The sequence below is a fragment of the Peromyscus maniculatus genome, chromosome X, assembly GCF_049852395.1.
Source record: "Peromyscus maniculatus bairdii isolate BWxNUB_F1_BW_parent chromosome X, HU_Pman_BW_mat_3.1, whole genome shotgun sequence".
Lineage (NCBI taxonomy): Eukaryota > Metazoa > Chordata > Mammalia > Rodentia > Cricetidae > Peromyscus > Peromyscus maniculatus.
This window is the reverse complement of record NC_134875.1, coordinates 35,505,387-35,518,537: the sequence shown is the minus strand read 5'-3', so window position 1 is coordinate 35,518,537 and position 13,151 is coordinate 35,505,387. Positions and strand designations below refer to the sequence as shown.

General features: G+C 39.8%; 1 protein-coding gene across 3 annotated transcripts in view; it reads right to left on the bottom strand.

Moving 5' to 3' along the window:
- Nucleotides 1–13,151, bottom strand: part of Lamp2 (lysosomal associated membrane protein 2) — a 50,041-nt gene that overhangs the window by 16,570 nt on the left and 20,320 nt on the right. For 2 of the 3 annotated variants that reach the window (XM_006981565.4, XM_006981566.4), the window contains exons 4-8: nucleotides 9,983–10,144; nucleotides 8,027–8,226; nucleotides 7,090–7,212; nucleotides 1,784–1,847; nucleotides 652–816 (exon numbers count right to left, since the gene is read on the bottom strand). In XM_006981565.4, coding sequence (XP_006981627.1) covers nucleotides 652–816; nucleotides 1,784–1,847; nucleotides 7,090–7,212; nucleotides 8,027–8,226; nucleotides 9,983–10,144 — 714 coding nt within the window. The remainder of the gene's footprint in view (nucleotides 1–651; nucleotides 817–1,783; nucleotides 1,848–7,089; nucleotides 7,213–8,026; nucleotides 8,227–9,982; nucleotides 10,145–13,151) is intronic. The other variant, XM_076561698.1, reaches the window with a different exon arrangement.

Genomic DNA, 13,151 nt, shown 5'->3' with positions numbered 1-13,151 from the left:
TTTTAAGTAATTGGTTTAAAAGCATAAGTCACTTAAGGAATTTGCTGTACATTTTTTATGTCATACATATTTTAATCCGCAATGCCAAATACATCTTTCATATTCACACAAATACAATATAATGAACCCTACATGAGGATTTCATTAAAAACCTGATAAAAGCCATCATTAGTCCAAAGTAGGTCTTCAAAAAGCTTTATTTGAACTAAGACTCTCTAAGTCACTTTGGCTAGCAAGACTAGAATTCATGGGATGTGAGGCTTTGCGACCACCCTTTATCTTGTGTCTTAACCAAACCAAACTGTTTTCATTTGGGTATGTTTCCCAAGAAGATGGTCCAATGAAGGCAGATGTAAGGTACTTAAAGCTGGTGCTCCAAGTGCCAACCCCACCCAAATTCAACCCTAGAGGAGCATCTGTTTCTTAAAAGGGATCTTTAAATACTTCAAATGATTTTCAGAATTTCAAAAATTACATCTACTTTGAACAAAATGATAAGCCAAATGAAGTTACACAATTTGTTTGAGGCTGTGAGAACTTTCTATCAGAATCAAGAGAAGAATTCTTATTTTTTCTATGAATCCCCATGACTCAGAGGAAAGTCCACCTATAGGATGATAGAACACAGTAAATAGTTTGCTTGATTCTTACCTGTAGAATACTTTCCTTCGGTCACATTAAAAGGTTGCACCTTTAGGTTAAAGGTATTTATCTGAAACGTTCTAGACACTGAAACAACCTGCTCTTTGTTGCACATATAAGAACTTCCCAGAGGGGCATCCCAGAAGCTAAGGTTGTTATTTGAAACACTGAAAGCTGCAGAAAAAAAGGCAGGTTAGTTAACTTCTTAGTCTACCAACATAAGAAAAATGAGACAGTCGTTAGGGTTATGTCTCGTGTGTGTGTGTGTGTGTGTGTGTGTGTGTGTGTGTGTGTGTGTGTGTGTAAATGCACCTGGATGTGTATATGCATGCAGTGATAGCCAGATGACATCCTTGAGTGGAGACAGGGATCCACCTGTCTCTGCCTCCCCAGCACAGTGCAGAACACCACACCCACTTTCTTTCACTCTGGTCTTTGTGCGTGTGAGCACTTGAACAAATGAGCTATCTATCTCCCTAGCACTTTCTTGAGGATTTTCAAAATATGGCTCTGACCCCAAAGAAACAACTCTTGCCATCACTAAGTTCACTTAACTTTTTTGTTTTATTTTGTTTGATTTCTGAGACAGGATCTCATTATATAGCTCAAACTGACCTAGGGCTCACTATGCATCCCAGGCTGTCCTCAAACTCATGATCCTCCTGTCTCTGATTCTTAATGCTGCAATTCCAGGAATGCACCACATCCACTCCCTAATCTTTCCATAAATGCTTCTATAGTCTAAAATTCAGTCATTTCCTTAACATTTGCATACTTTGAAAAGATGAGTCTGCAAAGGAGATGATTCTACACTATACGCTATAGTCCTACGTTGGATTTAAGTTGTGATCAAGAAATACTTTTTACATAGCATCTTCTATTTCATAAGACATGATCTGCCTGGGCAGTGGTGGTGCACGCCTTTAATCCCAGCACTCAGGAAGCAGAGGCAAGTGGATCTCTGTGAGTTCGAGGCCAGCCTGGGCTACAAAGTGAGTTCCAGGACAGGCTCCAAACCTGCACAGAGAAACCGTGTCTCGGGGGAAAAAAAAAAAGACATGGTCTGGTCATAAGCTAATTATCATTTCCACTACTTCCATAAAACCTACATTCTTCTCCCCTAGGCCAATGCTGTGCTTACCTGAGCCGTTAGCCAAATACATGCTGACATTCACTTCCTTCAGATAGAATCGGTTTTCACTTTTCTGTTTGAAAAAGAGCTTCCAGTCAATAACATATCACAGCTGTCTAAAAAAAACAGTTAATACCTGCAGGATAGCAATCTAGTACTAATATACAGATGAGGAAACCATAAGACATCAGCCAGCAGTATAAACTACAACTAAGTCTTGTCACTAATTGTAACAAAACCATTTTCCAATACATTTCATTTCTAAACTCTTTGACCATGGTACGGTATTCAGGAATTCTTGGATATAAATTCATCTCTGTTTTATTCTTCTTGTCACTTGCTGAGTCCACACTATCACAATGTAACCTTTTTTGGTTTTTCGAGACAGGGTTTCTCTGTGTAGTCCTGGCTGTCCTGGAACTCACTCTGTAGACCAGGCTGGTCTTGAACTCAGAGATCCACCTGCCTCTGCCTCCTGAATGCTGGGATTAAAGGCGTGTGCCACCATGCCAGGCTCACAATGTGACCTTTTAAATGGGTGCCCTGTTTTCAGATCCTCCAGTTCTGTTCTCTTATTTTCATTACTATTATCTATTTTATTTGCTCACCATATTGATTTTTCAGTACTATTACCTTTGCATTTTATTTTTGTTTTCTAACCTTCATAGTTTGCGGCTGGGACCCAGGGCTTATTGCAAGTAACATGCAAGTGTTATTCAATTGAGGACATCATGAGGCTAATGTTCATCTACTAAAATTTTTACTACACTTATTTAGTGTATGTAAATGCATGAATTCATGCCATGGCATGTGTGGAGGTCAGAGGACAACTCATGGGACTTGGCTCTCTCCCTCCACCATGTTTGTTCTGGGGATGGAACTCAAGCTATCATCAAACTTGGCCCATCTTGCCCATTTTTATTTTTATTACTTATTTGTTTTTGTAAGACAAGGTCTATTATACAACCTCTGGCTGTCCTGGAACTCACTATGGAGGCCAGACTAGCCTCAAACTCACAGATCTGCCTACCTCTGCATCCCAAGTGCTGGGTAGTTTCATTTTTTATTAACATACATTCTACTTTTATTTTGAGACAGTGTCTTGCTATGTAGCTTTGGATAGGCTGGAACTTATTATGTAGACCAAGCTGGCCTCAACTCAACAATCCCCCTACCTCTGCCTCCCAAGTGCTGGATCAAAGGCTTTTACTACCACATCCCACTAAATACATTAATTGTGTGTATTAAGAAAAGGTTTCTCTACATACACAGGAATGTACTGGACCTCACTATATAGACCAGGCTAGCCTAGAACTCACAGAAACTGCCTGCCTCTGCCTCCCAAGTGCTAAGATTAAAGGTGTGCACAACCACACCTAGCACTTAATTATATGTATTAATGGGGCTCAGTGTGGTATTCTGATACATGTATACAGTATACACTAATCAAATAAGGGTACTTGGCATTCCCCTCACCTTCAAACTATTAATGTTAGAAGCTTTGATGTCCTCTCTTCTAGATCTTCATAAAATATAAAATAGGGTACTCTGAATTAATTATCCCATTGTGGAACACTTACTGTATCTTATCCTCAACCTAGCCTCCCCTCTCTATCCATTATCTTTCTGAAGCATTCAACTGATAAACCAGCCATTCTAATAAGTGCTTAGTATACACAAAGTGATATATCTAAGTGTTTCATGGAACTAACAAGTTGAACTAGACTTGTACCTTGCCCTCCTAGTGCTTGTAATCTGCCAAGAAACATAAGATAGATACATAAGAAATTAAATACATAGCTCAGTGGTGGAGGGCTTGCTTAGCATTTATGAGCCCTAGAATGCTGTTCCCACACCAACCCCACCAGCCCTTAGACTAGAAAGAAAAGATACACAAATAAGCTAAATCTGTTAAAAAGAAAGTAGCAAGTTAAGAAAACTGGCAGGAAAGAAATCATTTCCAATGAGGGAAGATGCAAAAGTCATGCTAGCTAAGGAGGGGTCGGGGATTTGGGGTGGGCAGATTTGGTTACAAAACAAGTGGACAAATAACATGTTTGAGAAGGCAATAGCATAAGCAAAGGTAATCTACACACTTGAGAATTAAGTGCCAACCATTGTTCTTTTTGTATGTGAGACAGTGGAAATTGAACCTAGCATTCTACCCACGTTGGGCAAGCATCCTGACACTGAGCTACATGTTCCCAGGCATTTTATTTGCTATTTGAAACAGGGTCTTACTAAGTTGCCCAGACTAGCACTGAACTCATGTAGCGCAGGCTGGCCTTGAATTTGCAATCCTCTTATCTCAGCCTCCCAAGTAGCTGGGAGTATAATACCTATGCCACTAGCCCTGGCTCCAATACCTCTGTACTACTGATGCTTATTGTGCCTGGTTTAAGATGAGTCATTCAAGCAGAGAGTTGCTAAGTGACCTCCCTCACCGCTGCCAATTAGTAATCAGTGAGCTGGAAATTAAAACCCAAAGTCCAGCTACAAATATATGGACTGGTTACTACTGTGCTCAGGCTTCAGAAGCTATGCCTGAAAGTCAGAGTGAAGGAAGCATGCGGTCCAGGAAGTGAAATAAAGGCTACAAGAGCAGAATGCACTGAATGGAGGGAAAGGCTTGAACCGCCCTTCTGCAGAGTTTAGATGTTACCTTGTTGGCAAAATAGAATCAGTGAAGATTTATGGGGAAGAGTTGTGCTTTAGGGAGATGAATCTAAGGGAGATAAGGAAGATGTGAGATTAGGCAGGAGGTTTTTGAACAATCCAGGCAAGCGGTAGCACAGCTGGAAGCAGACCTGAGGCAGAGAGAGGGGAATGAAATGAAGAAGACAGAAATTTCAGTAGCAAGCATAATGGAGGGTTTGATGTCCTCTTACACGTCCTTCCTCTGTTGAGGCAATGCCTCTGCCTGGCATTAAACACATCATATGCATCGTCTTCCCAAAAGATCTTGACCGTGTTCCTTTACCCAGGGACAACCTCTACTCTTCCACTTCTCCTCATCTCTGTATGTACAAATCTGACCTATTCCTGAGTGCCCTCAAATATCACCCCTTCCATTAAACCTTCACCTCCTCTCCAGCCAGGACTAACCTCTTCCCCTCCTCTTTGCTCCCACAGCACTTTGTGCTAACATCTGGCCTGGCACTAGCATGTACATAGGTATACTTGCCTAGCATTTGTGAGGCCCTAAATTCAATCCCAATCAAGACAGAAAGAGAATGAGAGGGAGAACAAGGGAAAAGAAAATATGAATAAAATAAGAATGACTGTCTAGAAAGGCCTTTTCTTGCTGTATTGAAGAGGCTGGTTCTTTTTTGTTTATTTTGTAGTTTTTGCAGTCCTGGAAATGGAACCCCAGAGCTTCACACTTGCTAGGCAAACACTTGACCACTGAAACTCCAGGTATTTGGACATTTTTTAGTAATAATTAGGTGGTCACATGTATACTGTAACAAAGGATTTACTTGAATATCGGGGAGAAGATTTTTGTCAACATTTCTAAAATAAAACTGTTTGATATAGTCATGATTTACTCAATAAACAGTCTATAAGAAAAAGGTTATACTCAAGATAACAAGTTCAAATGTGAAATGACATACTGACATTTTTTGTTGTGTGTTATTTTTTTTTTTTGAGATGATGCCTTTACTACATAGCCCAAGCTAGCCTTGGACTCTTGATCCTCCTGCTTAGCTATAGGTAGATGTATACCATCTTGCCTGTACAACAGATACTGAAACTATATCCCATCCCTACATATAGTAATATGAATTGAAAGCAAAAGTGATTTTTAAACAATTATACAACAGTTCTGCTCAAACTGTTCCCTCACCTATAACTATCTCCTATTCTTCATTCCCATTTGCTACTACTGCACACATACATCCACCAATCACACAAAATCAACACTATTATTTGCTTCTGAAATGGTAGAAATTAAGATCCCTAGTTATTAATGGATGCTAGCAAGAAGTAGAACAGGTATGCCTAATTGCTCACAGTTCAGCTCTTCACATAAGCATGAGCAACAAAAGCCTGAATGCTGGCACTATAAAGGACTGTGATTTAATGAGTCAATGTATGTACTTACATAGAGCCTACATATAACAAGAGAACTGTCCCTCAAATTCTCAGAGGATTAGTACCAGGATCCAGTACAGATACAAAAATCTAGGATGATGCTCAAGTCCTCTTTTCAAAATGGTGCTATTTACTTACAACTTACACATGTCTCCTGTACACTTTCAATCATCCCCAAATTACTTATAATCCCTAAATATAAATGCTATGTAAAAGAAATAGTATATTGTTTACATTTTAATAACAAAAACAAAAGTCTGTGCATTTTCACTATAAATGCAATTTTTTTATGGTTCTGGGACCAAACACAAGGTCTTGAACATTCTAAGCAACAGTGTCTGCCACCAAACTTGAACTCCAGGCCTTTTTACTTAATATTGAATCAAGGTTGGTTTAATCTGTGTATGCAGGACCTAGAGAAACAAACAGCTGACTATGCTCATTAATGCTAGCTATTACTAATACAGACACTATTATAAAGAATCTTAATGAGGACTGGAGAGGTGGCTCAGCAATTGGGAGCACTGGTTGTTCTTTCAGGACTCAGTTCAATTCCCAGCACCCACGTGGCTGCTTGCAGCAGTTTGTGGCTTTACTTCCAGGGGATCTGGCGCCCTCACACAGACATTCATGAAGGCAAAACACTAATGCACATACTAATACATATATCTTTTTAAAAGAGAATCTTAAGCTGGGCAATGATGGCACATGCCTTTAATCCTAGTACTCAGGAGGCAAAGGCAGGTGGATTTCTCTGAGTTCAAGGCCAGCCTGGTTTAAGAGTTCCAGAACAGTCAAGGCTACACAGAGAAACCCTGTCTCAAAAACAAACAAAAAAAGAATCTTAAACTATGAAAGATTTAAAATGTTATGTGTAAGCATGAGAATTTTTTAATAATACTGAAAAACATTATCATAAAAACTAATTAAATATGGAGTAATTATACAGTTAGGGTTTTTTTTTTAATGTGAGTTCATTCTTGCTCCTACATTAGAGTATACATAATGGCAGAATGGCAACTTTCTATGACAAGAGTCTAGCCCACAGACAGTTGAACTAACTCAGAGATGCACAGGGATAAGCAAGCTTTACTTTATAATTAGTGTTATAAATGAAAGCAAAGCCAAATACCCGCACACACATATACCTACCACTGTTTAGACTTTCAAGAGTACTTCTCAGAGAAAGAACTTAACTTTAGAAAACAGCTGGTACTCACCACAGCAAAGATAAAGTCAAGATACTTAATTTGGCTATTGTTCAGCCTAAGTTGAGCAGTTTGAGGAAGACATTTGCCAGTGAAGTCAGTTGTAGCAGGGTTGATGTTAAAAATGAAAGGCACCTTCAGGGGAATGAACAAAGGAAGGTATGGATTAACTAAAAGTCCATAGCAAAGCCTTATACTCTGATAAAACCAACATCGATGTAGAACAAAAACGCCTTTGTTTCAATACTTGAATTCGTGGTGTCTTACTTTCACGAGAACTTGGCACAAGCCCTCAAGCTATGACTCAGTCGACTTCAACAACAATAACAAGAGGGAAGCTTTCTCAGTAATGAGCCAAATAAAAACACATTTTTACAGAGCACAAGAGCCATCTGTCTGGCTTGTTTCAATCACAGGATCCTGAAAATGGGATTTGTTCATTGGCACTCCTCCTGGTGCCCCAATGAGGTACTGCAACCAAACAAATACTTGTGCATATCTCTGGGCTCTGACTCATCAAATGGCCTTGTTCCTGCACACTAACCTACAGTGTGGTTCAAAGAAAAGGGTGAAAGAGCTTTAGTTTGATTTTTAATTTTTGGTGGTGTTGGAATGGTACCCAGGGTCTTATGCATTATCCAAGTGCTCTACCACTTAACTCTATCGCCATTCCCAACTTAACTATGTATGCTGAGCTACTGAAGGCTGATAGAATCTAAACCATAAAGAAGTCTTTTAAATTGGCAGGTTTGCTGCTGGCCAAGATGCCTTAAAGGTGACATTAACTCTTCATGGTTATAGTCATTCCAAACTAACCAAAGCTCAAGTCAACACTAAATCTGCATTTAAACTTGAATCATTCTAGTAAGTTCTTAAGTGCATGGTAGGCTATACATTACTTGAGATGAAAATTTTTTTTAAAGTTTACTGATAAAACAGACGACTTTACCTTCTCCTCAGTGATGTTGAGCTGCAGCCCCATGGTAGCCAGCAGACAGGTAGCATTGCCATTAGTAACATTATAGTTTCCAACCTTTGGAGTTGGAGTGGGTGTTGGAGTTGGAGTGGGTGTCGTAGTAGGAGATGGCACAGTAGTGTGAATAATGGGTGCTACAGTGGTGACGGGTATGTCTTCCTCACACACGTGTTCTAAAACAAAGAAGAAAATAAGCTATGCTGGTCTTGTCTTCTTGCTTTACTAGGCCAGGAGAGAGCAAACTACTTCCCAGAGTTAGGTTTCCACAGTCAACAAGAGTTAATTCGAGCAAATGAAGACCTTGGTGGTAGAGTTTTCAAGTGGATGAAGCAGGGATTCTTAAACTGTTTCATATACAGATAATCTCTTGTGAGTTTTGAGCAGAGTACACAAACTCAGAACACATCAAAAGGTTGTAGCTACTGCAGTGTGGCCACATACTCTGCTTTTTCAGGCCCACAAAGGCCTTTATTTCAAAGAGCTTCACCTGCCTCTAATGGGAAATCCATAGCATGTTTGAAAACACCCCACCCCAGCTAAAGAGTCTTTTTCCTTCCAACATACAACCACTGTGATGAAGGATAATGCTTACTAAAAGAGTTTCAAAATCATTAAAGGATCTAAATACAAAGGAATCTTTTATTTCCACTACCCCTACAGAAGGTCACAGGCATTTAAATCCCTTTTTAGGAAGTGTTAGTAGTTTTCTAATAATGAATATGAAATTATTACATTTCCATTAAAAAACACATAAAATTATTTTCAAATCAACTTCTAAAAAGTCAAGGTTAGAACACAGAAATCTAATTTCTAAACTTTGGGCACAGAACTGCTAAGAGCACACTGCCAAGCTATTTGAGGATTTGTTCAATTGTCAGGTTTTATAAGCTGAAAACATCACAGAAAATATTTTTAAAAGACTATTCCAAAGGCTAGATAAATGGATCAGCAGTTAAGAGCACTATCTGTTCTTCCAGAGGACCTGAGTTTGAGTTCCAGTGCCCACATGGTGTTTCACAACTGTGCGTTAACTCCAGTTCCTGGGGACCCAACACCAGGTATGCATATGGTACATAGACATATATTCAGGCAAAACACACAAAAAAATTCAAAAACACCAAAAACAACTATTCCAGAGCCAGGCATGGTGGTGTACGTCTTTAATGCAAGCAGTCTAAGAAAGAGTAGATCTCTGGGAGTTGGAGGTCAGCCTGTTCTCTATAGAGTTCCAGGCCCTGTCTCAAAAAAAAAAAAAAAAAAGAAAAAAAAACTGAGGCTGAGGACATACCTCAGCTGGTAAAGTATTTGTCCTGCAATTCTGAGACCTGAGATAAAACCCCAGAACTCCTGTAGAAAATCTAAACATGGAGGCATATGCTTGCAATACCAGTGCTGAGGGAATGGATGGCCACAGGTAGATCCCCACAACTCATTGGATAGCAGCCTAGCCTACTCAGTACTTTCCAGGCCAGTGAGATACTCTATGTCAAAAACCCATGTAGAGGGGAACTGAGAAATTATACCCAAGGTTGACCCCTGGCCTCCAGTGTGCACACTCGTATTCATTCTCTCTCTGTCTGTCTCTCTGTCTCTCTGTCTCTCTGTCTCTCTCTGTCTCTCTCTCTCACACACACACACACACACACACACACACACACACACACACACACCCCACATACCATTCCTTGTATATTATAAACTTGCAACTGAAATTACCAGTAAGAATGACTATCACGCCAGGCAAATCCCAGTACTCAGGAGGCAGAGCCAGGTGGATCTCTGTGAGTTCGAGGCCAGTCTGGTCTACAGAGCAAGATCCAGGCACCAAAACTACACAGAGAAACTCTGTCTCGAAAAACCAAAATAAAATAAAATAAAATAAAATAAAGTAAGAGTCATATAATATAAATCCATACTTTAAGGACTCACCTTTTTTACTCACTGTGCCATTTTCAACAAAAGCTTGTAGGTGAATATGCCAATAGCGCTGAACCACAGAGTCCGTGTTAAAAATTAATAAACTATTGCACCTGTAGATGTTATTCAATGGAAATTTGACTGTCTGAAGACTGTTGTTAACAGGAACACTTCCTATAAAACAAGATTAACAATGGTATTGCCAGGAAGACATGAGAAACTGTTAATATGTTTATATTAACATATAAATGCATGTTTTCTTTTCCTCTATGTCAAGTGATAAAATGTGGAGCATGTTGGCAGGAATGACAAGTTCACTGGGACTGAAACTGTAGGGAGTAATAAGGGTTAAGAAAGAAAGCAGTGCTGGGCGGTGGTGGCGCACACCTTTAATCCCAGCACTCGGGAGGCAGAGCCAGGCGGATCTCTGTGAGTTCGAGGCCAGCCTGGGCTACCAACTGAGTTCCAGGAAAGGCGCAAAGCTACGCAGAGAAATTCTGTCTCGAAAAACCAAAAAAAAAAGAAAAAGAAAAAAAAAGAAAGAAAGCAGTAAGACTGGAGGGATGGCTCAGTGGTTAAGAGCACCAACAGTAACAGCTCTTCCAGAGGTTCAGAGTTCAGTTCCTGGCACCCACATGAGATCTGACACCCTCTTCTCACCTCTGTGGGCAGCAGACACACACACACACACACATTCACTCACTCACACACACGTGGTGCACAGACATACGTGCAGGCCAAAGACTCATACACAAAAGAAAGTCAAAATCATAAAGAAACATTCTTTAAAAAGAGAGTATTCCACTAAGTGATCTTGACAGCCCCCACATCAGTTTTTTCCCTTTTTTAATTTAAGATTTTTTTCATACAATATATTTTGATCATATTTTCCCTCTCCTAACTCCTCCCTGATCCTCCCCACCTCCCTACTCACCCAACTTCAGGTTCCTCTCCCTACTTCCTCTCTCAAAACAAGCAAGAGTACAGCAAGGAAAATTGAAACAAACAAAAACCAGTAAGACCAAAAGTGTCCAAACAAAAAGTCCACAAAGAAACACACACACACACACACACACACACACACACACACAGAGAGAGAGAGAGAGAGAGACAGACAGACAGACAGACAGACAGACAGACAGACATACACCATTTTTTTGCTGGCTAACTATTCCACTGAAGAAAAATGGTTTTTGTTGTACCAGCAGGTATCAATTTCAAATAGTTTCTTGGTTAGGAGTGTGGCTTAAAAGAGGAAATAAGATCTAATTTAATTTAAGGACTGTAACAAATATGCAGCAATAGGCAGAGAAAACCCCTACCTTTTAATTAACAGGGGAAACAGAAGGCCAATGAATAGGCTGCTTAGGTGAAAAGTGAGAGTGGAAGGGAGGGGCTGCCAACACTAAGAGAGTTGATGGGCAGGAGGAAAAAGCACAGGTCAAATTAAAAATGCCTCTCTAGGTAGACTAGATAGAACTTAGTGACTGTAAAAAAGGAAGAGTGCTGAGAACGCAGCTCAGTGGGTAGAGTGCTGGCCTACAGGTACACCAGAGGCCCCGGGTTCAATACCCAGCACCCCACACAGGCCAGTACTGAAATCCTGCCGCTCCAGAGCTGGAAGCTGGAAGACTAGGACTTCAAGTTCATGCTTGGCTTCAGCTGGCTACATTAGAAATGACAGATCCTTCTTCTTTCTTGGCCTTCTAAAGACGGCTCAGAGAATAAAGCAACTTGGTGCACAAGGCCTGGTGACCTGAGTTTAATTCTCAGGATCTACATGAAAATGAAAGAAAAGAACTGACTCCACAAAGTTGTTCTCTGACTTCCACATACACACACTACAGCACACACATTCACACACACACACACACACACACACACACACACACCAGTGATGATAATTATTTTTCAAAGAAAAGATAGAGTTGGATTGAACATAGATTTTTGTAATAAATCTCTACTTTTGTGCTACCATACACAAGTATGTTACATCAATGGTAATTTATTTATGAATTTCTTCCTAGATGGAATTTAAAGATGATTCCAGCCAGGCAGTGGTGGTGCACACCTTTAATCCCAGCACTATGGAGGCAGAGGCAGGTGGATCTCTGTGAGTTCGAAGCCAGCTTAGTCTACAGAGTGAGTTCCAGGACAGCCAGTGTTGTTATACAGAGAAATCCTGCCTCAAAAATCCAAAAATGAATGAATGAATGAATGAATGAATGAATGAATAAGAAAGAAAAATAAAGATGATTCCATTTCAAGAAATCTTTAGGTAAAAAAAATTTATACCACTGCAAACAGAGTTTTTATTGGAATGCCTATAGTGAAACTGCAAAATACTGGTCTAAATGGCTTAGTCTCTTAGAGAAGCAGAAAAGAAGGTATTAATGATCATTAATGGAGGCCTGTGCCTCTCCATCATGGAATAAGGTAGCCACTTAATGCTACCTTGGCACCCCCTAATGGACAGATGAGGTGCGTGTTTTTTAAATTTGAATTTGTTTTGCTAAAATTGTCTCCTTGTTATCAAAAAGGAACAGATGTGAACTAGCACATAAAGACAAACCTCAAAAAACAATGAAGGGGAAACCTGGCGTGGTGGTGCACACCTTCCAGAAACCAGAGGCAGATGGATCTCTCTGCATGTTTGAGGCAAGCCTATTCTACATAGTTGAATTCCAGGCCAACCAGAACTACTTGGTGAGACCATATTTCAAAAACAAATCAAACAAACAAACAAAAAATGATGGGAAAAAAATAAGTTCTACACATATTAGGGTTATAGTATGAAACTATATAAAAATTACAACTATTATTTATGAACATAGATAATACATACAGGAATACTACACCCTAAATTTATAAGGCTGGTTGCTTCTAGCAGGCTGGGAGGAAAATGGAGGCAAGGAGTACCTTAAATGTATCTGTAAAGTTTTAGTTCTTTAAAATAAGCAGTCATTTTAAAATTACATTTATTAGGCAAGACATACTTCTTTAATCCCAGTATCCAGGAGGCAGAGGCAGAGGCAGATAGATCTCTGTGAACTGGAGATCAACCTGGTGTACACAGGGAGTTCCAGGACAGCCAGGACTATATATACAGTGAGATTGTATCTAAAACAACAACAAAAAAAATAGTTCTGGGGAATGGGTCTCTGAAGGTCTGCTATATTAT